This window comes from Phocoena sinus, chromosome 12, assembly GCF_008692025.1.
Source record: "Phocoena sinus isolate mPhoSin1 chromosome 12, mPhoSin1.pri, whole genome shotgun sequence".
In the NCBI taxonomy this organism is placed as follows: domain Eukaryota; kingdom Metazoa; phylum Chordata; class Mammalia; order Artiodactyla; family Phocoenidae; genus Phocoena; species Phocoena sinus.
Window position 1 is genome coordinate 61,418,645 of NC_045774.1, and position 27,641 is coordinate 61,446,285.

General features: G+C 36.8%; 1 protein-coding gene across 2 annotated transcripts in view; it reads right to left on the bottom strand.

The window, feature by feature from the left end:
* FHL5 (four and a half LIM domains 5) overlaps window positions 1-24,462 on the bottom strand; it is a 36,761-nt gene extending 12,299 nt beyond the window's left edge. Inside the window, exons 1-3 of one of the 2 annotated variants that reach the window (XM_032651460.1) lie at window positions 23,722-24,401; window positions 9,864-9,867; window positions 441-601 (exon numbers count right to left, since the gene is read on the bottom strand). In XM_032651460.1, the coding sequence (XP_032507351.1) occupies window positions 441-596 (156 nt within the window). In that variant the 5' untranslated portion in view covers window positions 597-601; window positions 9,864-9,867; window positions 23,722-24,401. Of the gene's footprint in view, window positions 1-440; window positions 609-9,863; window positions 9,868-23,721 lie in introns of both variants that reach the window. The other variant, XM_032651461.1, reaches the window with a different exon arrangement.
* Between the last annotated feature and the right edge of the window lie 3,179 nt (window positions 24,463-27,641).

Below are 27,641 nucleotides of genomic sequence, written 5' to 3' on the forward strand. Positions count from 1 at the left end.
TATAATAATGTGCATTCTGGGAGGAATGGGTGTATGTGTGAGAGGTATCAGCGCACAATGGTTTAATGAAGATGAGGCTAATGTGAAGTGAGAAGATACAGGTTTTTGAATCTTTATGGCTCCAATTATTTATATAGTTATTCACTTATACTCTTATCATTCTAGAAATAACATTTCAGCTGTGTAACTTTGGGCAAATAACTTCTTTAATCTTCAGCATCCTGAACTATCTCCCAAGATCATTGTAAGGATTAAAGTGTATCTTACGTGTCCCAGTGCTGAGCATAGTGCCTGGAACTTGATTGATGATAGCTTTGAAAATCCTTATATCTAGTAGCAGAGCGTTAGAGTATTAAGTCAACACTAAAGAAAAACAGGCATTCCAAAGCACTTGTCTGCTGTTCTTATGCAATAATTCTGTGAACTGAGGTAAGGCCTACCTTGGAATCTGATTCGATTGGTTCTTTGCACTCCTCACAATAGTTAGAAAAGGTACGATCATAACAAGTAACACAGTATGGATCGTGATCCTTTAGTACGTACTTCCCAAGAAGTGATGCCATGCAGTATTGACAATCAAATTGAGCAGTTGTCATTTTGGCTTAATCCTATGAATAAAAAAGTAATTTACATATATAAAGGCAAATTTTTTTGATAAGATACATTATAAAGCCTCAATACAACACGAGTCAAGCACTTGAATAGATTTATATTTTCTTATATGAACACCCACCAATTTAGGAAATATGCTGTAGTCATGGTGACACTTGGAGTGATTTAGAAGAGGCTACTCTCCCATCTTGGCAGTTCCTGTGTGTTTTACTAGCAAAATGCATTAAACCAGCAGCCAGAGTGTGGAAAAAACATCTTGTATTCCTCATTCACTAATGTGGAATTCAATGAGAATGTAATGTGTGTTGAAATAGGACGGTTTCACCTCAAGGGTATAAATATGAACCGTCGATAGAGCTTTCACTGTCATCACTTACTGTCTTGTTGGAGAGTGCTGGAGGTGGAGTTCCATGGGGATAACAAGAGTCTTTTTTTTTGCTCTAACTGAAATAGAAATTACTGATCAAGTACATTGTCACTTTCCCTGCCATCCTTTTATTTCCCAATTCCTTGTCGGGTACCTAGTGAGGGTTCTGCACATTAGTCCTAAGGTCTTCCTGTACCATAGACTCTCCCTTGGGATGTCCTCCTTACCTGTGGCTTCAACCTCCCTAAATATACTGTTGACTTAAATCTCTAGCTTTAGCCTGTTCTTCATTTGCCTCCTGGACATCTCCACTTAAATGCCCCACACTTAGCTGGTCAAATAAAACTCCTCAGCAGTGAGGATTCAGTCCAAGTGTTAGGTCTTTGTGACTGCCACTGAGCAGTTTTCCAGATGTGGACATGCAGTTAAAACCATCAGAGGTAGAAAAGAGCTATCGGATTCTTCAGGTTTTAGGGCTAAACTAACATGTACACAGAAGGAAGAATAACAGCAGCATTTTATAGAATGAAAAACATAAAGCCAAGGTCAGGATAAGAATTCTAGTTATTTTGTAAATTAAAAAACAAAACACGTGGATTTCAAAAGGGTGTAATTAGGCATCGAACACAAGTTTTTCATTGTCACCAAAAATAGTACCACTGATTTTCTTGGAAAATAAATATATTGGGAACTATGAATATTTTCTAATTCTCCACATCAGAAATTTGTTTTTTAATTTTAGCAAAATCAGAAAATCAATTATTGTGATGATTTTTATAGCATTTTTCATGCCAGTTTTTATTTACTACATTCAAATTGCATTCTCACATATTTTGCCACCTTTTATTTTAATGATGAAGTTTCCAGCAGTGTCTTGCTGAATGTACATTATCATTAATTCTGTTTATAGCAGATCTTTACTAACAAAGAAAAGACTAAGGATTTAGAATATATGTGTCTTTTCCCAGGAAAGATGAAAATTCAGACTAGAAGTTCCCAGGGGAACATGGCAAAATTATCTGCAGGGAACACTGAATTCCCTATTTGATTAATTCCACAGAAATGTCCCTTTTTAGTGAATACAAACACACTAAAAGGATTGCTGAGAGCTTGGAAACTGGAGGAAATAGATCTAAATCCCCTGAAAGATTTAAAAATGCAAATTTTATTCACATTCACAGTGATCAAGTTTTTATCTCTTAATGGTGAAATACGGTATATACCTTTAACTTTCATCACTTAATATGGAAAACACCATTTTCATTGTTAATATTTCTTTAGTTTTAGATGTATATAATAGCACCATGAAGCACAGCCTCTCAGGACTTAGGAACTCCCAGACTACTTCCATTTTGTGAGGCTTTTAGTATATTATAAAATGAAGAAACACCAAAGGTATCACAAAATTGGTAGAATTTCAAGTTTTTATTTTAAACAACATTCTAAATACAACATTATAATACCTGTACTTCATTTGGTGATCAGAAGTCTAAATATCTAAAATCTAAATAAATATTTATTTTATAATATAAATATTGATATAGAAATATATATCAGTGAATATAAATACTTGTCTAAATGTAAGTACAAGAAGATCCTGCCCCATCCCCATTCTAATCACATAATAGGCCTTGCTCCATAAAAATTCTTAACAAAATTGACCCTATTTTCTCCAGTTTTTTAAAGGAGAAAGTACATCTTATTCCATCTGTTTTTTAAAAGCAATGTCAGGGAGTTGGGGAGGGTGAGAAGAGTCAGTTCAATATCTCAGAACTATGTAATTTTGCATTTTATAGTTATACAGTGGGAGTAGGCATTTGGTCCAGGTCAACATGTGTTAGATGTCTACTCTGTAATAGTTGAAGTCCCTGCCCTCAAGAAGTCTGGATTCTCTTAGCTCTTACCTTGGTAATAGTGAATATAATTTGAGATAAGGAACAAACTGACCATTTGTGCTCTTATTCTTAGTTGGGGAAAGTACACTAAGAAATTCAGTCCTCATTTTCATAAAGTCTATCATTTAACTATGGGTATATGAATACATCTATATAGAGTTCCTTAGAGGTGTTATAACCATAAATATGATACACATTCCACTAGAACCATATAGAATTCTTAGCAACTAATAGAAAGGGGTGAGGAGCTACAGTAAAGGGAGACCTTTCTAAGAAGATTTGAAGGAAGTTAAGCTTTTTCAGGGCTGGTAGGAAGGAAGGAAGAGAAGAAGGATCTTGATTAGCAGGGAAGGAAGGGGAATAGACAAATGGGAGAATGGCAAAGGATTACATCTGAAGTTGGGGAATAGTGAGTCTTGCCAACAGATTTTCACCCGGGTCCATTCAGGATAAAGGAAGACCTTGAAACTATTTAAAGCTTTTCAAAGCTATTTGGACCTTTAATAAAAGCAGTTCTAAGTGGTGTGAGGGCAGGCAACAGAGGCAAGAGTATGAATTTTTCCAGTCGGGTTACATTTTACCACCTCATTCGCTCCTAAACATCATTCTGTACTTTTTTTTTTTGGCCTTTGTCTCTTTTTTCCCCCCTCTTCTTTGTCCCTTACATTAATATTTTTGAATAATCAGAGAATAACTAGTGTCCTCAAGAGCAGACCAAATGGCTAGTTTTTAATCATTTTCTAACAGGTAAAAACTGTAGGAAAGGGGATAGGGACTATATGATTCTCAGGAGCCCCCATCTGAGGGTTAATTTGGCAAAGATATTGAAAAATATTTGCTTTCAAAGATTTAACATCCTTGAACAGAGCTGATTTATAATTATGAGTCATAAGAAATCTTAATAGTATCCCAATTGAATAGCATTTAACTCTTCCTGGCATGAACTTAGAAACATTAGTATCAATATCAATTAGACATTCTTGTCAAACTTTTCAAAAGGATTAGATTATATTCTTGCCAAACTTCTGTCAAAGTGATTCTGCAATTATGCAACAGTTTAAGCACAGAATTTTTATCATTGCATACTGGAGTTTTGGAAGACTGATTTAGAGGTACACCGATACATCAAAGGACCTGTGAAGATAAGATAAATAGCTCAGAAGTCCAATGTCATGAACGCACTTGGCTTTCTTTTTCCAGTTATCTCCCTTAGATTTTAGATTTCTACCTAAAAGCATGTGAGTTTATTGGTCCTAACTTCTGTAGCTGAGAATGCTGTTTCTTACATGTTATTTTTAAAACCAGGAATAATCTTGTGTCAAGTTATGTTATGTGGTGAGTTAATGATTAGAAGTTTAATGCTGCGAGCAATATACTCACTTATATTTTTATTATGCTGAACAGATTCCCAAAAAGTATAGTTGAGAGAATATCAAGCAGGAGAGAGGCAAGGACTTGAGGCTATGCAGGGTATCTTTAATATGCTCTGGTTTGCAAGGCATCACACACCATTCATTCATTCTATAAACAGGTAAATATGTGGTTTTTTTTTGCACAGTAATCTGCTAGAAGTTATGAAGGACATAAAAATAGACTAGACTCAAATCCCATCCTCAGAGAGCTTATAATCCAGTAGGAAGAGTATGGACATTTTATAAATAACTAAACAAAGGTTTGGACGTGATAAGGAGAAATGAAAGGTTATAATAATTTAGAGCAATGGTTCTAAACACAATGCATGTTAGAATTTTTTAAATTTCCAAAGTGCAGTCCTATTTGAAACTGATTAAGTTGGGATTTCTGGGGGTAGAGAATGAGAATAAGGATTTTTCAGCTCCCAGAAGGTTCTAATGTCCTGTGATAATTAAAAACCACCAGTTAAGAGGAGGAGGAAGGAAATTACTTTTAGCTGGGAAAAATTCCGGAACAACTTAGAGAAAATAGCATTTGAATGGATCGTGTGGTAGCTATCATGGGTTGGTTCTCACAACCCTGGCTCTATCCTCCTCCTAGTTGGAGAGGTCAGGCAGCTAAAGACAACTCCTGGACCCTCTTACAGCTAGTGTTGAGGATGCAGATGTGGCTTTGCTAACTCCAAACAGGTGTGTGTACATTGGAAGGTGGGAGTGATGCGTTCCTGCTGCTGTTGCTGCTGGCAGGCTGGGTCGTAGAAATGTGAGTGGTTTCCCCCATTCAGAATGCCTGGACTCAGGTTTTCCAGGGTCCAGGGACTTGTTTTCGGGTTGTGAGAGGTAGTCGTGGTAGTGGTATCAGCGGTGGCAGCAGGTTCCTGACCTCTGGATTACAGGGCAGGATGGGTGCTGTGGTGGGCAAAGAGCAGCCTCTACCATCCTTGAAGGAATTGTTAAAAATACTAACAGTGAGTTCTAATGCTCCCGTGTGTTTCCTGAGAGCCATGTACTGTGTTAACCACTTTGTGTAGATTCTCTCTTAATCCTCACAACAATCCTGTAGGATGGGTCTATTATTAATATCTCAATTTGACAGATGAAGAAGCTTAGAGAGGCCAAGATAACTTGGCTGATAAAAATGCCAAATCCAGGATTTTATCCTACACCTGTCAGAAACTGAAGCCCAGGATCTGAGCCTGTGTAAACCTCTCCTTTCCTGAAGATGTTGAGGGAGGGCACTTGAGACTGACCAGCAGAATTAGGAAAGATGTTTATACTTGAATACATGAGGCCTGCGTGGAAAACAGCAAGTAATCTATTTGAAGTGGCTTGCAGGGCATGAGAAGGTACTGATTGGAGGACAAGTTTGGAAGAGTAGGCTGGGCAAGATCACCAGTGGCCTAAGTTTCAAGCTAGAGATGAACATATGTTTTCTATAGAAAAGATATAACCACCGATGATTGAGAATAGATGAGTGAAGTGTTTTGAGCTGAGATTTGTGAAAATTAATGGAAATAGTGAGAGAAGGGATTGGAAGGTAGATATACCACAGACAGGAAATCGATAAGGAGTCTATTTTTTAATATTCCATTTAATCAACAAATATTATTAACCCCATATAAAAAGAGTTGTTTTGTGTATTTTGGACAAGATACATTTGTGTATTTTGAAGAAGAATTCTTATTGAGGAAATAATGGCCAGTCTATTAAAACTGACAAAATACATCATGTTACAAATTTAAAAAACAAAACAAAAACTATGACCCTCACCCAGACTAAAAACACACAACCTAGGCACCTCTGGGTAAAACTACTAAAAATCAAAGATAAATAACATCTTAAAAGTAGGTTAAAAGTATTACTTCCAGAGTAACAACATATTGAGAAGTTACCTACTTCTCAACAGAAAAAAATGGAAGGTAGACATGGAAAGATAAAATGGCTGAAAGAAAATGGGAGCCAACCTAGAAGTCTATACTCAGGTAAAATATCTTCTGATAAAAAAGGTGAAGAAAAGATATTTTCAGACAATCAGAAACTGAATATATCAATAGCACACCCATATTAAAGTAAATACCAAACAGTGTTCTTCAAGGAAAAGGACACTGAGCTCAGATTGAAGCTTAAAGGGGTGAAAAACAACAAAAATTATAAGTATGTAGGTGAATCTGAATAAATATTAACAGAACAACTTTAAAGAATTTGAACACTTGGGCAAAATGGGAAGCTTCAAAAATAAGTAAAACATTAAAACGGACACAAGAAGAAATATAAAATTTTAACTGGTTGGTAACTATTAGAGAAACTGAATTTGAAATTAAAAGCCTACATATAAAGTAAAATACAAGGCCACATGGCTTCTCCAGATTTTACCAAGATTTAGGAAGAAATAACACCAATATTAACAAACTGTACCAAATAATTAAAAACAAGAAACATGATCCACTTAATTTTGAACCCATTAAAACTTTGATTACCAAAATATAAAAACATGAGAAAAATTTATAGGCCAATCATACTCATAATAGTAAATTTTGCAGTAAATACAAAAAATGTAGCACAGACAATAACTAATTGAATCCAGTGATATATGAAAAAGTTAATATCATGATAAGCTGAGTTTATCCCAGGAATGCAATTTTAGTTTAAAATTGAGAATCACTGTATTTTACCACATTTACCAAATGAAAGAGTAAGCCATATACTTAGCAGATGCAGAAAAGACTGATAATTTTAAAAATTGCTCATTGAAGGATACTATTAATAATGAAAAGCAAGCCACAAAATGACAGATTAATAGATGATATTTACCGCGTATATAACTGACAAAGGATTAAAATGTAGAATATATAAAACATCAATAAGAATTAAAAATAAACTAATGGAAAAATGGGCAAAAGATATAAGAAAAATATTTTTCATTTTAAAATGACAGATATTCTAAAGGAAGCTCATTCAACTCAGTATGAAATAATTTGTACTCATGGTCAGAAAAAATTAACAAGCCTGACAATATGAAATGTTGGTGAGGATAAGGAGCAACTGGAACTCACACACTGAAATAAGAATGAACGATGAATGGATAAACCACTCTGAATACCAATTTTTCATTATATTGTAAAGTTGAATATGTATCCTTCATATGACTCAGTAATTTCTCCCCTAAATGTGTGACTCATAAAATCTTGCAAAGGTCACCTGAAAGAATGTTCGTGGCAACATAGTTTATAGTAGCCCTAGTAGCAGGAGACTCTGAATGTCTATCAGAGGGAGAATAGATAAATAAGTAGATGTATGGTCATATAACATACTGCTGTATGGCAATAAAACAGATGAATTACAGGTGCCCTCCTTAATACAGATAAACCTCACTACTGAGTGAACTAAGTAAGTTATAAAATAGTAAATACACCATGATTGCATTTTTATAAAGTTAAAAAACAACCAAAATTGATTATTAGGAATTATGATAAATATATGGTAGCATGTTATTAAACATAATAACTGTTATTAAAACTGTTTAAAAAAGCATGATGATGATGATAAACACAAGAATTAGGATGCAATTGAAGATTATCTAACTTCTGGAGTTAGTTGGGATTAGGAAGTTGTTTCTACTATGGAAAATATTTGATTCTTAAGCCAAATTATGTTTATACCTTGCATAAATTAGAAACGTTATTTTCTATATATGTAATGTTTTGTTTTTAATAGTTTAAAAAATGAGTGGGTGATAAATGAGTAGAAGTAGTATTGATATATATTAAACTGTTCTTTCCTTATGTTTGTCAACAGAGAAGTAATCCATATGGATGTAGTAATATCCTGAGAATATTTTTGTGTGCTAATGGTGGTCATGGAGTTTATTGTCCAAACAGCGAAGATATGGGGATAATTGTGGGCTGATTCAAAGGGTAAATTTCTCAGGGTGACCATTTCGGATGCAAAAGAGAGAAGGAGACAAAGTTTTCTCTCTTTCTTTCAATACTGTTACCATGAAAGTGTGCAAAGCCAAAACATGGTTCCGATATGTATGATCTTTGTCATATTACTTTACAATAAGACACGAACTGTGTCTTACTGTCGTGTCAGAGATTACAAGTTTCAAAAGTAAGAGAGGGCTTTTACTTTTTATGGTGAAATTGAAACGTACTAGGATATAATTTGGGCCTTCTGGTTTCCAATAATGTCTCTATGTTGGTGTGGTTTTGAGGAATTTTATTTACTTGAGGGAGTTGAATTACCATATATCCTATATTCTAAATATCAAATATAAGTTGTTACATTGATTTGATTATAGCTTTCTTTGTTCCATGTGGAGGCAGGCAGTACTATATAAAACCATCAAATTGATTATGTGTCTTGATAAGAGGATATACAGTAAATGGTATTTAAGATTACTTCTATCTCTACTACATGATTTGTAAATTTTGCTAAATGGGTGAAAATAATGCCACAATCACTACTTTTGCACATACATAAAAGTGCACTATTCTTCAGTTCAAAGTGTGTTGGGTTTTCTGGCTTAATTTTCATCTGGTTATTCAAAGTAGCCTCATTCAGCCTGTATAAATACATTGCTGTTCATCTGAGAGTGCTACATGACTATTTCAATTGCCCGTTCAGGTCTTTCACTGATTCTGTGAAGTAGATCTGTTTCTGCTTTTCTTTAGGAAAGAACTTGAAAGAATTGAAATCTAAAGGGCATAAGGAATATTAAAATGCTCTTGGGAAATGTTAGTTCAGAATGCTGACGTCTTTGAAACTTGTGTGATTGATGTACGGAACTTGGGTGAAGACGGAAAGTGGATGCAGAATCTTAATTTGAACTGTACCTAAGCGAATTTTCCTGTGCTAGTTTTTCCATTTAGGATTTTCATTTGAACTCTTGCTGTGAGGGCAGATAGGGGCTGATGGCCAGTCAAGGGCACTTTGGAAGCCTCACTGATGAAAGTATATTGCTCTGTGCTCTATAAGGAGTTATAGAAACCATCTTCAGTGTGTGGTTATGCAATCCGCCTACTCTGCCAAGGCAGTGGTTTCAATCATTCTCCCCTCTCTCCCTGCCTGTACCCCCTACGTATATTTACTGGGTACCATATCCTGTTGATTCCACTTCAGAAGCATTCCTTAAATCTTTGTTTAGGCCCTCCTCGTATCTCTGATGGACCATAGTGGCTTACATCGAACTGAAGATATTATTAAAAGTTTCTCCCTCTACCGAGGGGAACCAAGCACGTTTCTACTCTATGAATTTTGCTCTCTAAATAAGCTCAATTTCCCTGGGAGTTCCAGAACATCTTCCACAATACTCAAGAAAAATCTCAGACACATGATCATCTCCCTTCCTTGGAGAAAAGCCTCCAACAGCTCTTCTTTGACGATAAAATAAAGTCCATTACTTAGCATAGAGACCCTTTGCTACTTTGTCTACTTTTCTCACTGTCTCTTCATCCCTTTCCTAACCCTGTACCATCTGATACACACACACCACACCTATGCTTTAGCCACTTCTCGTGACTCGCTATTCTTCAAATATACTATGTCTTTTTACATCTTTGAGCCTTCACATATGACTTTTCTTCTATCTCTAATGACTTTCTTCTTGTCACCACACCGCCCCCCCCCCCCCCTTGACCACCTACTTCTCGGTCAAGGTCCAGCTAAAAATCTTTCTCTCGGCAGCTTTCTCAGATCTCTCTGGACACAAGTTGCTCCCATTAGTTCATACATATGTCTCTTTTTCTTTTGCCACATTTGGTAACAGTTATTTTGTACTGTGTGTGTCTCTCTCACTTCAACACACAGTTGACAATTTGGGTGGACTTAAATGAGATATATGAAAAAATATATCCTCCAAAGTCTGTGTAAACTAGGCCAGACAAAATAAGTATATGTTGTACAGTGGGAAAATTTAGATTCACAGATTTAAAAATACCATGGAGTTGGAATAACTAGTAAAGTTCTACTCTTAGTTTTTTCCTTTGTTTCTTTTCCTAGTTCTGAGGGTGGAGTTGAACAGACCTGTGTGTACTTCCGTATCTGTTTTCTGCTTATAACCCAAGACATAACATACTGAGAAAAATATTGGGCTGGAAAGCAGAGGCTATAGATTTTTGCACTAGTTGCTTAAGCACGAGCATGGAAACTACTGCTATGGAAACCGTTTAATCTTTCTGGCACTTACTTTCCTTAACTATGAAATGAGAACATTATTAGCTGCTTATGATCCCACCCACAGATCAAGTGAGATTAGAATGGAAAAGTCATGAGTGAGTTGGCTGTAGGTGTACTTGACTTGATGGAAAGTGCAATTATAAGTGTAGTTCTCATTTTGAAGAAGGAGGCTATTTTCTAGACCCCTCAAACACTACTTTTGAAAACTAACCAATTTTAAAAATAACTAAAGCCATAACTTCAGGCCATCAATCAAAAATAACCTAAAACAAGCATCACAGAATTGTGGTGGAATGCTTGCTATTAGTCTCTAGGGACATATTCACAAGCCCAGTTTGTTGGAAGCTGAATGTCTTGTGTAGAGAGGTCAAATGAGAATTCTCCTGAGACCTGATGGCACTGGTCTCCCATGAACCAGAACAGCTGATGAGAGCTTTCCATCTGGTTAATTTGTTCGGTGGATACTAATAAAGGAAAAATGTGCTTTGTATGATTTTCTTGGAGGGATTACGTTCAGAATCATGTAATTATGGCAGTGATTACTGAAACAGGTACATTGTAGTTCATGGTAATACATAAGTGTAACCACATTTTATCAAACATTATATTCTTTACAAAATAAAAAAGTAGGACTCTCAAAAAATATATAGGTTTGATACCATCTTTGATTTTTTTCCTCACTGAGATATAAGAAAAATTTTAAGACATAAAGAATACCACCTTTTAAGGTGCAGCTGGATTATCTAGATCTCTGTCTATCCAGATACCAACTTCCTACTTTTAAACCCATCATTAGGCTTGCCTCAATTTTTATCCCAAAGGAACCACTATCATTTCAATAGATATAAGCTGTCATTCCTTCTACTCCCTGTAGCCTTGCTATTATTTCTGTAAAAGGTGTTCTGGAAGAGCAAATACAGTTCCTAGGTTGCCTCAGGATCTCCTCAAAGTCTTGAGTTCTCATGTAGTGCTGGGGTTTGGTATATACAAGGACTGAACTAAAAGCCGTGATTTATCTAAATGTATTTAGCACAGAGTCAGCACATGGTAGGGACAGGATGTTTCCTGCACGTGAATCCCCCAAATCAACCTCATTTTCTGGAGATGGAGTCTAATCTAAATATCACTGCAGATCTAATATAAGTATCAGAGAGTATTCCCTCCACCCATCTCTAAGCTTTTTGAAAAATTCAACAAGTACTGTATGGAATACTAAATGTAGTAGTTGTGTCAGTTTTTTTGTTCTGTTTTGTTTTGCTTTGTTTCATTGGTTTTCCTTTCTATTTGAAGATCACCTTCATCATGCTCATTAACTACTATCAGTATCTGAGCCCTAGTAGCTGTTTTCTCAGCAGTGGGAAGGGAGCTCATTGATTCATCTATTTAACACTGTTTCTACCTCCTTCCCCTTGCATCTATTGACAAATGCAAGCATATTTAGCAAGAAGTGTGATTTGCCATTGTAGAAACTAAGTCTCCTGTGGAAGGACTGAATCTCTAACACATGCTAGTCATATGAATCACCCCCACAGGGCCAGGTATTTGAGTTCACAAGATCACATGAAAACTTCGCTATGGTCTAGTGGAATGTACTTCATCAGACAGGAAATGCAATATCTTTTGTACCGTTTATTCCTTCAGTTTTTGAGTTCAATGTCATGTGTTATAAAGACATTGTGACTGGATCACTGTAAAACCAAGACAGCTATTTTATTTTCCTGGGTGGTTTTTTTGTTTGTTTGCTTTTTTGGCCGCGTTGGGTCTTCACTGCTGCACACAGGCTTTCTCTAGTTGTGGCAAGCAGGGGCTAGTCTTGCAGTGTGCAGGCTTCTCATCGTGGTGGCTTCTCTTGTTGAGGAACATGGGCTCTAGGCGCGTGGGCTTCAGTAGTTGTGGCACGTGGGCTCAGTAGTTGTGGCTTGCAGGCTCTAGAGCACAGGCTCAGTAGTTGTGGCACACGGGCTTAGTTGCTCCATGGCATGTGGGATCCTCCCAGACCAGGGATTGAACCCGTGTCCCCTGCATTGGCAGGCGGACTCCCAACCACTGTGCCACCAGGGAAGTCCCTTCCTGGGTGTTTTAAAATAAACTCTAATTTCCTTCCAAAATTAGTGATGAGAAAACTCTGTCTTTAATTAATTCACCTTAAGAAGATGGCAAACACATTCAATTTACACAGTGCCTGAGAGCAGATTAGGGTAATAACCATGGACCCAGGAATTTAGAGGAGCTGAGCCAAGTGCTCCAATCCCCACAGGTGTCGATGCATCTTAAACCCATGTCATCTTGAAAACCTAAAAGTGCGTGCTCCTTAGAACATAGAAGAACCAAGCAAAACATACTTTCCATGATTTTCTTTCCAGTAAATGTTTTTAAATATGAGAAATAAACCATTTCTATTCTGATGAAAGATAGTGTTAGAAACTGTCCAATGAAATGAAGAGCGTGCTTTATTTGGAAGGTGGCCAATATAAAATGATAGATGTATTCTTTATCTAATAGAGCCTATAAAGTAGTTTTCTAAATCGAAAAATGGCTTAAAAATGACAACTCCAGTTAAACGAATTGGGAAGAATGTTCAGTCGTTTAAGAGCACGAAATAAGATTTCATAATCAATCACTTAATTCTCTCCTGAGAATAAGACAAGTCTGGCTATATAATATATTGGCTTTCATGTATCCTGGCATTAATGCGTATTATAGATTATGTTGGTTTATGACCTTCTTCAGCTTCATAAAACACAATGATGAAAGAGCTCATTTCTGGGCCTTCCGAAACAGAGTCTGTCAAAAAGTTCTAAAGCTGCAGACATTTTTGAATTTTAGGGTATATGAGCTTGTATTATAAGGTATATATAAAGTATATGAGTTACATTTATGAGTTGTATTATGGTATGTTCAATGAAGCCCCTTTGTGTTTCTCTTAGATAATTCTTATATTCTAACTTGTATTATAAATTTTGGAAGGGGGGTTGTTGTATTCCTTATGACCATAATATAAGCTCACTGAGAGCACTGTATCTTACTCATTTCTATACTCCAAATGGAGCCTGGAAGTGCCCCCACACTTACTGGGTGATCTTTTAAAATGTTGCAGATAAAACTTATGGTAATTTTTAAAGGATTTCTACTTTATTGAAAGTGGTGATGGCTAAAGACCAAGAAAATAAGCTGAAGCACCTCCAGTTTTGAATTTTCTGTTGGGAGGCATCATTATGATTCCCTAGTGACTCTAAGTATGCTAGGTAAACATTCTTCTCTTGATTTATAGGGACAAGGCACCAGATACTCACTCTTTTCCTCTGAACTTGTAAGGCAAGTCAGAGGATAACAAATGTCTTACGTCTTTCAAGTCTACCAGCAGTTTAATAAGTGGATACAGGTGTGGTGTAGATGTCTCTTTGGAACTTTTTATTCCGTTTTCAACAATAGTAGTCACTGCAGCCTTTAGACTCCTATGAGCCCGTAGCAGGAGCTCTCCCTAGCCCTTCACGTGGCCCAGGGATGGGGGTGGCAATCCCAGCAGCCTGCCTCTGAGGGCTGGCCATAAGGCATAAGTGCCCCTTGTCATATGCATACAATTTCCAATCATTCTCCAAATTCTTAACTCTCAGTTGATCATTTTCATGATTTTTGTGGGGACAGGTCATAGTAACAGTTTATAAAACTACTCCATTATCAGCATCCCATTTGGCATTTTGACAGCATCTAAATACGTATGTGGCAGAAAACATGACATTTATATTCTGCCTTATAAGGTAGAATGTTGTAAATCATACCCATAGATGGTGCTTTAGAGCAAATTAGATAATACATATCAAAATACCTTAAAAACAATTATGAGTTATGCAAAAATAAACCTTGCTGAGAATATATAGGAATTAAAGTAATGGTAGACAGAAAATTTTAAGACTATATATAATTTGTTACCCTAATAGTGGTGTAACATTTGGTACTGATCAAAACCAAACTTACCTTCTCATTAACCGACATTTAACTTAAAGATACCTAGTCACTCTTGAAGAAACCACAAAAACAGTGATGAAGAGACAGGGAAGGTAGTGAGATTTACTTTCCACTTGTATATAGCCTTTTGTACCCTTTGAATTTTGTACCAAATGGCCTATTTTAAAAATTAAATGAAATCCTAACACAAATCAAAAGGCTAAACTTATTTCCCTTTGAATCACTTGTTCTTGACTATAGAACATAACTAAAAAAGATAGATCAGTTTTAGCTCCTCATTTTACAGGGATAGAAACTAAATTCCAAAGAGGATATTTATAGAGCTAGTATTTCTTTCTAGAAAAATTAGGAAAAATGGAATATACCTTCCAAATCAATTTTTGTAAATACTTAAAAGGAAATACCCACAGTGCTAATCAAAGTGAATTTTAACAAGCTTCTTTTTTTGGCTGTTTAGAGCCAAACAGCCACTCCCCTCCCATTTTATAAATAGATGCTGACCCAGAGTCTTTAAATGACTGTCTTTAAATCACACTACTTTCAGTGACCCATTCCTGGTCCAAGCTCTTTAGCATTTCAGACCTTTCAAAATCTGGCATCTGCCTTGGCCTGGTTCTTTCAGTTTTAAACCCAACAATATCAAACAGCTCTCTGAACACAGTGAACGTTACTTCTGTAGGTTTCACAAAGAGCTCTTGAGTGCCAAAACAGTGCTTGGCAGTGAAGGTAAACCAGGCCTCTCCCTGTGAAAAGCCTCCACTCTGGCATGGGAGACAGGCTCACAAATAATTACTCTACCCCATCAGTCTTACCAGCTCAGGGCCCTGGCTCTCCATACTTCAGCACACACTGTGCTCTGTAGCCCTAGTTAATCGTCTTTCCTGCTCAACAGTAAGCTTCAGGCGGGACAAATGCTATATTACCCCCAAACTAACTGGTGTCTAGCGTATTATCAGCATGTGCTGGGCACTCACTAAATATTGTGGATGAGAGGGAGTCGGGGGAGAAAGAAGAGAGGGCAGCTGGAAATGCTTGGACGTAGGCACAGGGTGCCCTGGAAATTTCAGGAACTTTCTAGAAAATGTCAGGTAACACTTCTAGAGCTGTAGCTTGAAGATGGAATAAAAGCTAGTCTCTAAGAAAAGGTGGGGAAGAGCAGTGGGGAATCCACACAGTTGTGGATGTGGGGAAGCAGCCCACTGGGAGTGTGGACCAGGCAGAGAGCATTGCTAGACCTGCTTGAGGGACCACACCTGGAGGGTGGCATTTTATCCATACCTGGATAGGCAAAAGGTCACTTAACAAAATGAGATACTTTTACATGTCAGAGCTTTAAAAACTCAACTACACATTGCTATGAATGTATATTTGCCCACTCTTCTCTTCTTGGCCACCTGAAGACCATACCCTTAAACACAGGTCTGGGATGTATGCTGTCAACTAGAAATCTCTCTTACTTGGCATTTTAACACTTTACATTGATGACTTAAATTTATACTAAACTAAAATTAAACTTGCATTTATACAAAAAAGCAGGAATCGTTTTTTGAATGAAAAATCATATAAAAGAACCTCTCATTTCCCTCAGGTTTCTATACTGGTCATTTAAAGGAATTTCTCTCTTTTGAAAGTGTTGGGGGTAAAATGTTGGTCCCTTGGCTCACTGATTCTGTTCTACCTGGGGAGCGACTTAATTGAGAAGCAACTGGGCAAAGGGGTCTGCTCAAGTGCCACTCACTTCCCTTCCCCTCCTTCCAGTGGGATTTGCCAGTGCACAGGCCTAAACTCTGCCCTCCTTCCTGGAGGGAGCCCACTATAGCTGCCCAGCCCCATGAGGGGGCACTGGGTTAGAGTTCTCTGCCCCACTGCAAATAAGTTCAGTTCAGGATGGGAGGGGCAGTCTCAGGGAAAAGCTTTGTTTTCCAACCCAGCCTTAACAATAATAACGTTGATAATAAATGGATTCATATATGACACTTGTGTCTATTTCACAGTTGTCTTAGAACTCTTTTCAAATCCACACATATATTACAATAAAGGTGGCTTTATTCCTAAGTCCTTTTGCTGTACTGCATGCGTATATGTATGTGGCAGGAGGGAAGAAAAGAGAGAATAATATATATACCAGTTTTTATTAACCAGGATGGTAAATTAGGATTCTCTAATTATGCTAGGTTTGTAGTTTAAAACTTAACAGAAACAAAATGAAGAAATGAATAGCATTATTTCTAAGTTCTTGGCTCAGTCAAAAACCAAACAAAATAATAAATATTCTAATTACCGTCATCAGAATAACCAATAATTCTGTTTTAAATGTGTTTGGTAATTTAACTTGTTATCTAGTTGCTCTTTAGGTCACAGTTTATAAGATTTTTTGAGTTTGAGTATCAGTTTTTCAGGTGGAATTCTGATAATGGCATATATTTATTTTTATTAATCAATTTTTCAGATCATTTGGTGCCTAAGTGAAAAATATCATAAGTGAAGTACCAATAGGTATTCTAATAATGATTTATGGTTTACAAAGTGCTTTCATGTATATTATCTAGAACAGTCATTCTTAAACATTTTTAGGTTAAGAATTTTTTAGCACCTAATGAAAGCTATTTACCTCTTCTTAAAAATATATTCATATTCCTGCGTTCACAGAACTTTCTCAGACCTGATGAAGCCAGGGTTCTTGGAACCAGGCTGTAGAGTGGAGGTTGCCAACTACATCCCAAGAACCAAAATCTAGCCACAACCTGTGTTTGCATGGCTTGAGACCTAAACATAGCTTTTACTTTTTTAAGTGATCAAAAAAAAAATCAAAAGAAGGATATATTTTTTTTGACATCTGAAATTATATGACATTCAAGTTTCAGTATTTATAAAGTTTTACTGGAACACATCCTCAGTCCATGGCTACTTTTGAACTATTATGGCAGATTTGCTTAGTTTTGAAACCTAAAGTGTTTCCTGTCTGACTCTACAGAAAACATAAAATACATTTTGTGTTTTTTAGTCATATTTTGTTGCATGTTTGTTAAATTACACTTAACTAGGGTTTGAAAAGGACTTCTGTGCACTGCTTAAAAGCATCTAAAATTATTTACTAAATGACTTTAAAAATAATATTAGAAATCATTAACATGGTGTTTGGAAAAGTACTTAATGATGTGGCAAAATGCTCCTGATATTGCTTTAAGTGAAAAAAAAAAAGTAGGAATTAAATAATTAGTGTGATCTCAACCACATAAATATGTTTGAAGAGTAGGAGACAAGTTTAGAAGAAAATATGCTTGATTAAAGTTATAGATTTTTAAAAAAGATTTTTACTCTTCATTACTTTAAATTGTACAATGCATAATGTATCACTTTGAAAATAAGGAAAAGTATTGAACAAAATTCGAGTGCATTCAGTTTAAAAAAAAAACTCAAAGATTAGAATCTTCTGTAATAGTATAACTGCAGAAATTTTCAAGGGAACAAATTAATAGAATGAATGTAATTACAAGACCAGAAATCATTTTTAAATCTTACTTCCTTTAGGTGGCATTACAGCTTGGTGTCAGATGCTTTTTTTTTTTTTTTTTTTTCCTGCATGCAAATTATACACATGAATCTGTTAAAGAAGTGCTGAATTTTATGGGAAGAAAAAATTTTACGTAACATCAAAGCATTTTTCTATACTGAGAAGCCTTTGGTCAAACTTTATGATAGGCATCTCCTTGTTCACCCATGAAATTGTCATCAGCACAGTGCAAGGATTCATGATATAAGCAAAATTGAACAGCTTGACCAATGTTTCTGTAGATACTATACTGACTTGATCTACTTGGTGAATGAATGAGTGAATACATGAATGAATGAATGACCTGTATGTATGACTTTCTGGCCCTGTCAAAAAAATGATAGCTTGATACCTTGACCGGGACAACTATTAATAGTCTTTTTAAAAGTATTAGGAATTACATGATTATGATATTTTACTTAAATTGTCTTATGAACAGTAAGGATCATTAAATATAAAGGATCGTTAAAAAGGACAGAATCAAGCTGGAAGACAAGAACCCCAGAAGCCCATTTCCCCACCATCTTCAGCGTGTACTATCATTAAAATTAAATTGAAAATAAAACCTAAAGCGTATTCTTAAAGAGGGGAGAATCTGATACAGCAAAATGATCTGCTGAAAAATATAACTCAGGGCCCATTGATGATACTGCTCTGGCAAAATGAATAAGCAAGGGAAAATCTCAAAGCTTTGCCAACAATCAAGTGAGATGGGTTTAAGGTCCAGTAGCAACAGAATTGTATGGGCAGAATTTGAGAAGAGAGAAAAGCAAAAATGACTACTGACAGCATTACTCTAAAACAAAATTCTACAAAATGGGTGTTTTTATTCCATCTTTAAAGTAGTGAGGCAAACTGATGTGCCCGAGTTCACAGAAGACTCAACATGGACCAGACTTCAAAGCTTTGACTCTCTTCTCTGTCATTCTTGCACTGACTTTCTAGCCTTGCATATTTTTTAATGAATTAAGAAATGTTTTTCCTTTCCAGTGGGTTAACAGTCCAGCCCAGAGGCAGCAGTTGGAGAGAGAAGCTCATTCTATTATATCCAATATTTCCCTTTACTCCAACCAGATCTTAAATCTTTCTGTTCCCTGACTCCATGTCTCATTTTATGGGGCTTTAGAAATGTGTATATAAAATGCATTGATTCTTACTGATCATCTGAAGCCTGCAACAGTGTGTGGGATGCTAGAAATTCAGCGGTAATTGCCACAGTCCCTTCTCTAAAAGAGCATACAGTCTTGTAGGAGATACAGATAAATAAATGAGTTTACAATGTGAGCCCAAGAGGGCACATTGGTAGTATGAGGATATGCAGAAGTGGCACCAAACACATTTGGGTGGAGGATGGTCTGTAAGTTCTTTCCAGAGAAGGGAGCACTTGAGGGTGACTAGGGTGAGTTAGGTCTGTATGCAGAGAGCTCTTCTTTGGGTATATAAATTGAGGGAGAGGTGGAGTTCATCTCTAGTTTCTGGCTTGAGCAACTAGTTGTTGCCCATGGAGGCCTGGCAGAAGAGAGGCATTTGTTCAGTTCTTAATCTGCTGAAGGTCATTTGGTATGACTGAGCAGGAGAGAGAGAGAGAGAGAGAGAATGTGTGTGTGTGTGTGTGTGTGTGTGTGTGTGTGTGCGCGCACACATCAGTGCCGTAGTAAAAACTGTTTGGGAGAAGAATGTAGAGGCTAAATTATTCAGGGTCTTAACTAGTAATAATAACAACTTGCACTTAACACTTTTTCTATGCCAGACACTGTTGTAATTTTAATATAACACATTGATTCCTCATTTCAAACCTAAGAAACCTAAGAAAAAGTTATACCATCATGATCTCCATTTCATATACAAGGAAAATGACAGACACAGAGGCTGACTCCTCTAAGGTCCCAGATCTAGTGAGTAATACAGCTGAGACTTGAGCTCCAGCCAATCTAGCATGAAAAGTGTGGTCCATGAACTAGTATCATCAGCATCACCTGGGCCCTTGTTAGAAATGCAAAAACTCAGGCACTAACCCAGACCTACAGAACCAGAATCTACATTTTAACAAAGACCCAGAGGTGGTTCCTGAGCACTTTAAAGTTTGGGGACATCTGCTATAACCCACTAAACGCTACTGCTTCTCTTTACTTTGGGAAGGAATCTGGACATTATCCTAAGGCCAGTGGAAAGTCAGGAAAAGGTTTGAAGTAAGAGATTGACAAAATCAAATCTGGTTTTAGACCAGTAGTTTCAGTGGCTTCATTGTGGAGAATGCAGCAGAAGAGGGCAATTCTGGAGGCACAGAGACCCATGAAAGGGCCACTGTTCAAGTAAAAGAAGATGGCAGTGACAAAGGAGAGAAGCTGGTGAATGTATGAGGTAGCATGGACAGAATCTGGAGACTCTTTGGGTATACAAGTTGAGGGAGAGGTGGAGTTAGTTCACCTCCAGTTTCTGGCTTGTATCATGATGTCATTTTCTGTATGAGAACACGGGGGAAGTAGGGTGGAAAGTAGGACAGGGGAATGATGAATTTACTTTTAGATTAAAATAAGATTTGAGAGGACTGTGGGAAAGCCAAGTAGAGCTGTTCAGCCAGGTCCAAAGACAGAGGGCAGAGAAACCACATACATTACTTGAACATTTTGAAATTCTATGTCAAAAAGTTTACCTGGCTTGCCCTTCAGGCCCCTTCCCTTCCCGCGTTGTATTCACTGGGGTCCAAGCCTGCTCTGGGCAGTCCTGTGTTCAGCAGATAATTGGACATAAAGCTCAGAAGCTCAGAAAAGATATCTTAGCTGGACATAAAGATTTTGGACTCAGTCATGTAGAATAGATTGTAATTGAAGCAATGACATTTAGCTCAGAAAGAGAAAGGGAATCTAGGATGTGTAGGGAAGAGGAAGGGGAATCTGTGAAACAGACTGAGAATAGTGGTCGTAGAGGCCGGAGGAAAACCAGGAGTTGGATACCATGGAATCCCTGTGTAAAGAGTGTTTCCAGATGGGGAAAGTGGAGAATAAGGTAAAATGCTTCTGAGATACTAAGAAGATAATGAGAAATGTCTGCTGGATTTAGCAATACACTAGTGATCAGTCACCTCAGTGAGAGGCAGGGGAAACTGATAGGGACCAAAGCCAGACTGCAGTTGATTGAGAAGTGGGAGCAAGATGGATTTAGCAATACACTAGTGATCAGTCACCTCAGTGAGAGGCAGGGGAAACTGATAGGGACCAAAGCCAGACTGCAGTTGATTGAGAAGTGGGAGCTAAGAAAGTGGAGATTCTTTACAAGGTGTAGACAATACTTTCACGAGATTGAGCTATGAAGCTGAAGAGTGAGGTTAAGTGGAGGAGCTCAGTAATGAAGGAGAAGCTTTTCAAGATGGGGAATTTGAACATGTTTAAATGTTGATAGGAGGAGCCAATAAAGAAGGAAAGAATAAAGATTGTGATCCCTGAAGCAGAGGGTATGAGATAATGGGCACTAGTTTAGATCTTCCCTTTCATGTTCCAATCTACCAATAGGCCGGTATGGGGATTGGGGAGAATGGCCAGAGAAACAGGAAGGTCCCACTGCAGTCACCTGTTCCACATTCTGGGGTCTCTAGAGGCTTAATCCTATCACCTTTCCATTCTAAACCTTACTCTCCACGAAAGGAACTGTTCTGATACTTGAACCTTCTACTTTTATTTCAGTGGACACATTGCCCAGAACGAGTATGGCTACGAATTAACTATGTATCTGCTTTGAAAATTAACCCTTAAATGTCATCTTCAGCTAAAATCCTTACCTTAACCTTACCTGTCCTCAGGTGAGGACAGTTGAGAGAGACAGTTTAGACATACTTCCACCGTAAGCCTTTTAAAGATTTGGTAAACCCACCAACCCCAGGGTTTGTCTGGAGCTGAAGTCTGTGGTTTCATGGAGAATAGTGGTTCATAATCAGGACTCCTCAAGAATACTCAAGGACAGGTTTCAAGAGTCTATCAACCCCAGAAATGTCAAGGAAAAATCTATTTATAATGGGCTTTTTTTTTTAATGGGAAGAGGGTCCATTGAGTCTATCAGATTCTTAAGGGAATCTGTGACCCCAAAGTGGTCTAATGTGGAGATAGATAATGCTCAAGCTGCTCATTTTGGAGGGACTCAAGGTGTTATGGCAGCAAGGAGTCTTCTACCTCCTCCTTCCCCTCCTTCTTTTCACAGCTCCTTCCAGGGTACCATAAGGTAACCAAGAAAAATGATGACAATGAGAGAGGAAAAAGGTAATTACAAGAACATGGAAATGTACGGTTGTTTAGCTGACATCTGATTCAGAACTTTCCATGTGAACCCAAGTATTTGTTTTTCAATTCTAAAGAGATCATGTTTCCTAGATTGAAAATGTGAAAAAACAAATCAAAGCTTCTCCAACATGTTCTAGATAAAATTTTATTTTCAATATTATAGTAGAAAGTTACTAGGCTTGCTTAAGGAACCCAAATTAATCCAGCTTTACTCAGAATGTTGTTGGCAAGTATAATAAAAATAAGAGGTAGACTTGTCCCTGAGGTAATGTTACATTAAAGCACAAATCTGCTGCTCTTGTTTAGGTAGAACAGCCCCAGGATTGGCAACTAATGATAACACATGGGAATAAATAGAACAAGTATAGAAAACAGACATCAGAGTTTACCTTCCCCACCAAGCAATTTGGATTATGGCTTTAGGCACATATCATAAATATGTTAAGAAATATCTTGTGTGATACATATATTTGCAATATTTGTGTTAAATTTTAATCCATATACGTTACTAATAAACATGCTGGAATTTATACACGATAGTATTGTGAATGTGAAATGAGGGCTAAAATGGCTTGAGGAATTTCTTACATTTTATTTGTAAGAATTACACATTTTATTAATGATTGTTTTTAGTTCCTACATTTCCAAAACGAAAATTGACAAACTGAGGAGTTGCATTTGGTTTTCGAATGCATGACAGACACCAAAAAGGGTCTGATTAAAATAGTGGGGGAAAAAAAAAAAAAAAAAAATAGTGAGGGAAAAAGCATAAACACATATGGGAAGCATACTTTTGTTTATGTTACGCTATCCCAGTTTCAAGAAGCAATGCTTTAGATTCATTCAGTGTATTAAATATCTCTGTGGGTCAGAAACACAGACATTTTAATTCAATCTTAGAAAGCCTAAGATTAGGAATTATCTTTATGCCTGCTTGTGAAAAATAGGCAGATTTGTTTTGTTTTGTTTAATAGCAGGAATCTCACTAACTCACTTAAAATCTGTAAATAACTTTAAATTGTGCTCTGGATATGTAAATCCAGCCATAAAATATCCTTAGTGATAGTCATCCAAATAAATTAAGCCAAATAAAACTCCAGTATGGAGTCATTCCTTTTTTATGAATACAATGAAGTTTATACCTCCAATTATAAAGACAATTTTCAGAACTAAGGAGGCAACTCAAAAGTTATCTGGCTACAATGTTGCCTTAATACACATGGCACGGAAATGAGAAATCTGAAAAGCTCAGCATATAAAATTTGATAACTGTTGGCTCAAATGTTTAAAAAGTTTCTAAGAAACTTCTAGATATATACTTACTTGCTAAGTAAAAACAAATCACTACAAAGTTTCTTTTAAGCAGTCACTAGAAAGTTTATAAGAATCTCTTGTACTTAAAAAAAAATTAAAGAAGCCAATAAAAACCACATTAAAAACACAAAGAAAACATTAAAGAAAACAAAACTTACTTCTTCTTAAAGCTGCTTCTTCCAGGGATTTAAACAATATGAAAGGAGAATATATGATGATTTACTTTCCCCTCCAACACATTCATATGTCAACTCCAAGAGGAACAGAATGGGCCACCAAAACTATCTGAGGGTCCCTCCCAGTTGCAGCTTTTTAAACTTTGTGGAAGACCATATGAGGGTGTGTGAATTTCCTCCAAGTCTTGTGACATGTACATAGCTGATTCCTACTGGGCTGAGAAAGCACTCCTTGTCAATTTTTACTTAAAATTATGAGTAACAAATTCTCTGCAGGACATCTTTAAAGGGAACTCCTGCCAGAATTAGTATCTGAAATGTCTGGATAATCTCCAGAAAGTTTAAAATATAAAGTGCACATACAGACACATACACTCAAGAAATTCCCACTGCCTAGGCTAAATTGAGGGCATATTTAAATAAAAAAAATTTCTATAAAGGATGATGTATTTCCTGTTTTTTGTTTTGTTATTTCAGTGACTATCAGAACCCTTCTTAAAGGTTAGAAATGGCTGAACTATAGAGCTTTTCTTTTGAAATATCTGGAAAGAGATGTGGCCCCATGTTCTCACCTGTAGCATTTTTGGTAGCTTGAGAGATGAACTGTGGTTTGTGGCTTCTATCATTGCCTTCCTGGGAAATTTGCTAACTTTGAGCCTTGGACTTGACTAGGATAACTCAAAGTAGTTGCCTGCTTCCTGCACCAGTACAGTGGACCTGGCATTCCCTGCTGTTGCCTATTTCCCTATGAGCTGGCAACAATTGTTATGTCACGTCCACAGCTGTATGACTTCATTTAAGCACAGACTCAGATAGTCTTTTGAAATCTTAAGTCAAAACTTGAAAAGTGGCTAGATATTTCATGAGTTGGATCTAAAGAAATGTTTGAATATTGAACTAATCCACAACAGGAATTCTCAGTGGGTCAATGATCCATAAAGCAAGTGACATTTGCTCTTAAACTCTCCATCGGAGGCCATTTCTTCAGTTTGTAAAGGTGGGTGAGGGAGGAAATGTTCCGCCTTAACTCCATTTATGCTCAGACCAAACTTGAACTGTCCTTGTTCTAAGTGCCAAAGGAATGATATGTTAATATCTTCTGAGGACAAACTCAGTTACATACAATCAAAAAACCTGAACTAGGGAAATATAAAGCCAATCAACTCTGTGCGTTGTTATTCACCCGACTTTGATGATGAAGATATGATGAAAATGAAAACATGGTGATTAGCAGCAAATTGTTCTTCTGTCCTCTCACTGAATCAATCTATTATAAAACAGTCAATCTAACATAAAGTATTATTAGTAATAGATTTTAATCCTCATGACACCATGGCTAGACAGGCATTATTTTTCTCCTTTTATAGGTGAGGAAGTGGAGTCGAGGAGGTATAAAATCGCCTATGTCCCCACCTAGCTATGGAACCATTACCCTCTTTATTAAACCTGTGCTTCCTGAGAGGGTAATCTACATTCACGTATCAAACCTATGACCTCCTGCTCCCTTCTCAAACTACTCCACCAAAGAAAAGCTTCATTAAGCTCAATAAAGATCTTAACACCCCAAAGAATCCGTGGGGTTCCTTATGAAAAAATTAATGATATGACTCCTAAACCTGTATACTCAACTGGTATCACTCTGAGGTGCCAGACCTGTATCCTGTTGTCTGCTAGCTGTCTTTGTCTAGAGGTCCCCAGGCATCTCAAACTCAGCAGTCCCCAAAACACCATCTCCTCCCGACTCCCCACTGTACAGAGAGTCCACTGTATTTCCTGTCTCAGGGCATGGCACAATCATCCAACCCATCATACCTTGGACTCCACTTTTCTCATTTATTCTCCACCATCCCCATCATTCACCCCCAACCCCAACTTCTGTTGGTTTTACTTTGTTAAGTATCTCTCAAATTTGTCATTATCCCTGCATTTCTGGTCCTCACATTTCTCACTTGGATTACTGTCATCAGTCATAAAACAACTGACATCTGTCTCAGTCTGGTCCCCTTCTATCATTTCTTTATATCACTATAAAACAATATTTATTTAAAGATATCAGTTTATTGAATTATACATGCTTCTTGCAGAAAGTCTGGAATAAGAATGAAAAAAATAGTTTAAAATGACTTGCAATCCAAGAGACAGAACTCAAAACGTCACCCAGATATTATTATGCATACATATAGCTATACAAGAGAATGTTTATGTAAACGTTTTCATGCAAATGTTTACACAGCTATAGTTAAATATATTTAATTAGAAAACCAAGATCACATTGCATATGGTATATCTATTATACTTAATATACTGTGAATGATTTTCCAAATCAATCAAATATTTTTAAAGTGGCTGTGAATAATGGCTGCAATATAATGAAATATGTGATGGAATAGTGCTTCCTCTTTTCTCTCTCTCTCTCTCTCTCTCTGATCTGTTTTCTTCAACACCAAAACTTAGCCTGAGCATTTATAAGGTATGAATCACAGAACTTTGACTTAGGTGGGAAAGAGGGAAGGAGAAAAATATAGAACACTCACTTTAAGTTCATTTACATTTACTAGACACTATTTAAACACTATATATTCTGTACTGTGTTTGATGTCTTCAAGGAATTATCTAACCTGTAAGTCTATATAATAAAGTTTAAGGCTGCATTTTAGGTGAGTAAAGACAAGTTTAATAGGAAAACAATTTGATAAAGTGCTTTTTTTCTTTACATTGAATAACAAGAAACACAAGAGAAAACCTGTGGGAATTTTAGCTTGACTAGTTTAGTTTTAGCTTGACTAGTCAGAGAAAGGGTTTTTCTTCAGGAGACTAGCATGTGAATAAACAAAAATATTTCAGAGCCAGGAAGATTGCCTCCTTTTCCTTGAAAGACACATTGTCTATGTTCCTCTTCTATCAGAGGATGGGAAAATTATTTGTACACATTTTTAAGTCCACATTTTACTTCTCAGAAGGGGAGACATTGATTTCACAAATAATGTATACTTCTTTTTTTCTCTCTGCAGGGATGGAGAGCCATATGTAGTTGCAAAAAATATATATTAATATATTTTGCTTATTTTTATCATGATAACATACAATCAAAATGCATTTTGTCTTTTTTTTTTAGTATATGCATTTTTTAAAAACAACTTTATTGGAGTATAATTGCTTTACAGTGTTGTGTTACTTTCTGCTGTGTAACAAAGTGAATCAGCTATATGTATACATACATCCCCATATCCCCTCCCTCTTGTCTCCCTCCCACCCTCCCTAACCCATGCCTCTAGGTGGTCACAAAGCACTGAGCTGATCTCCCTGGGCTATGCAGCTGCTTCCCACTAGCTATCTGTTTTACATTTGGTAGTGTATATATGTCAGTGCCACTCTCTCACTTCGTCCCAGCTTACCCTTCCCCCTCCCCGTGTCCTCAAGTCCATTCTCTACATCTGTGTCTTTATTCCTGTCCTGCCCCTAGGTTCTTCAGAACCTTTTTTTTTTTTAATTCCATATATATGTGTTAGCATACGGTATTTGGTTTTCTTTTTCTGACTTACTTCACTCTGTATGACAGACTCTAGGTCCATCCACCTCACTACAAAATAACTCAATTTCGTTTCTTTTTATGGCTGAGTAATATTCCATTGTATATATGTGCCACATCTTTATCCATTCATCTGTTGATGGACATTTAGGTTGGTTCTATGTCCTGACTATTGTAAATAGTGCTGCAGTGAACACTGTGGTACATGTCTCTTTTTGAATTATGTTTTTTTCAGGGTATATGCCCAGTAGTGGGATTGCTGGGTCATATGGTAGTTCTATTTTTAGTTTTTAAAGGAGCCTCCATTACTGTTCTCCATAGTGGCTGTATCAGTTTTCATTCCTACCAACAGTGCAAGAGGATTCCCTT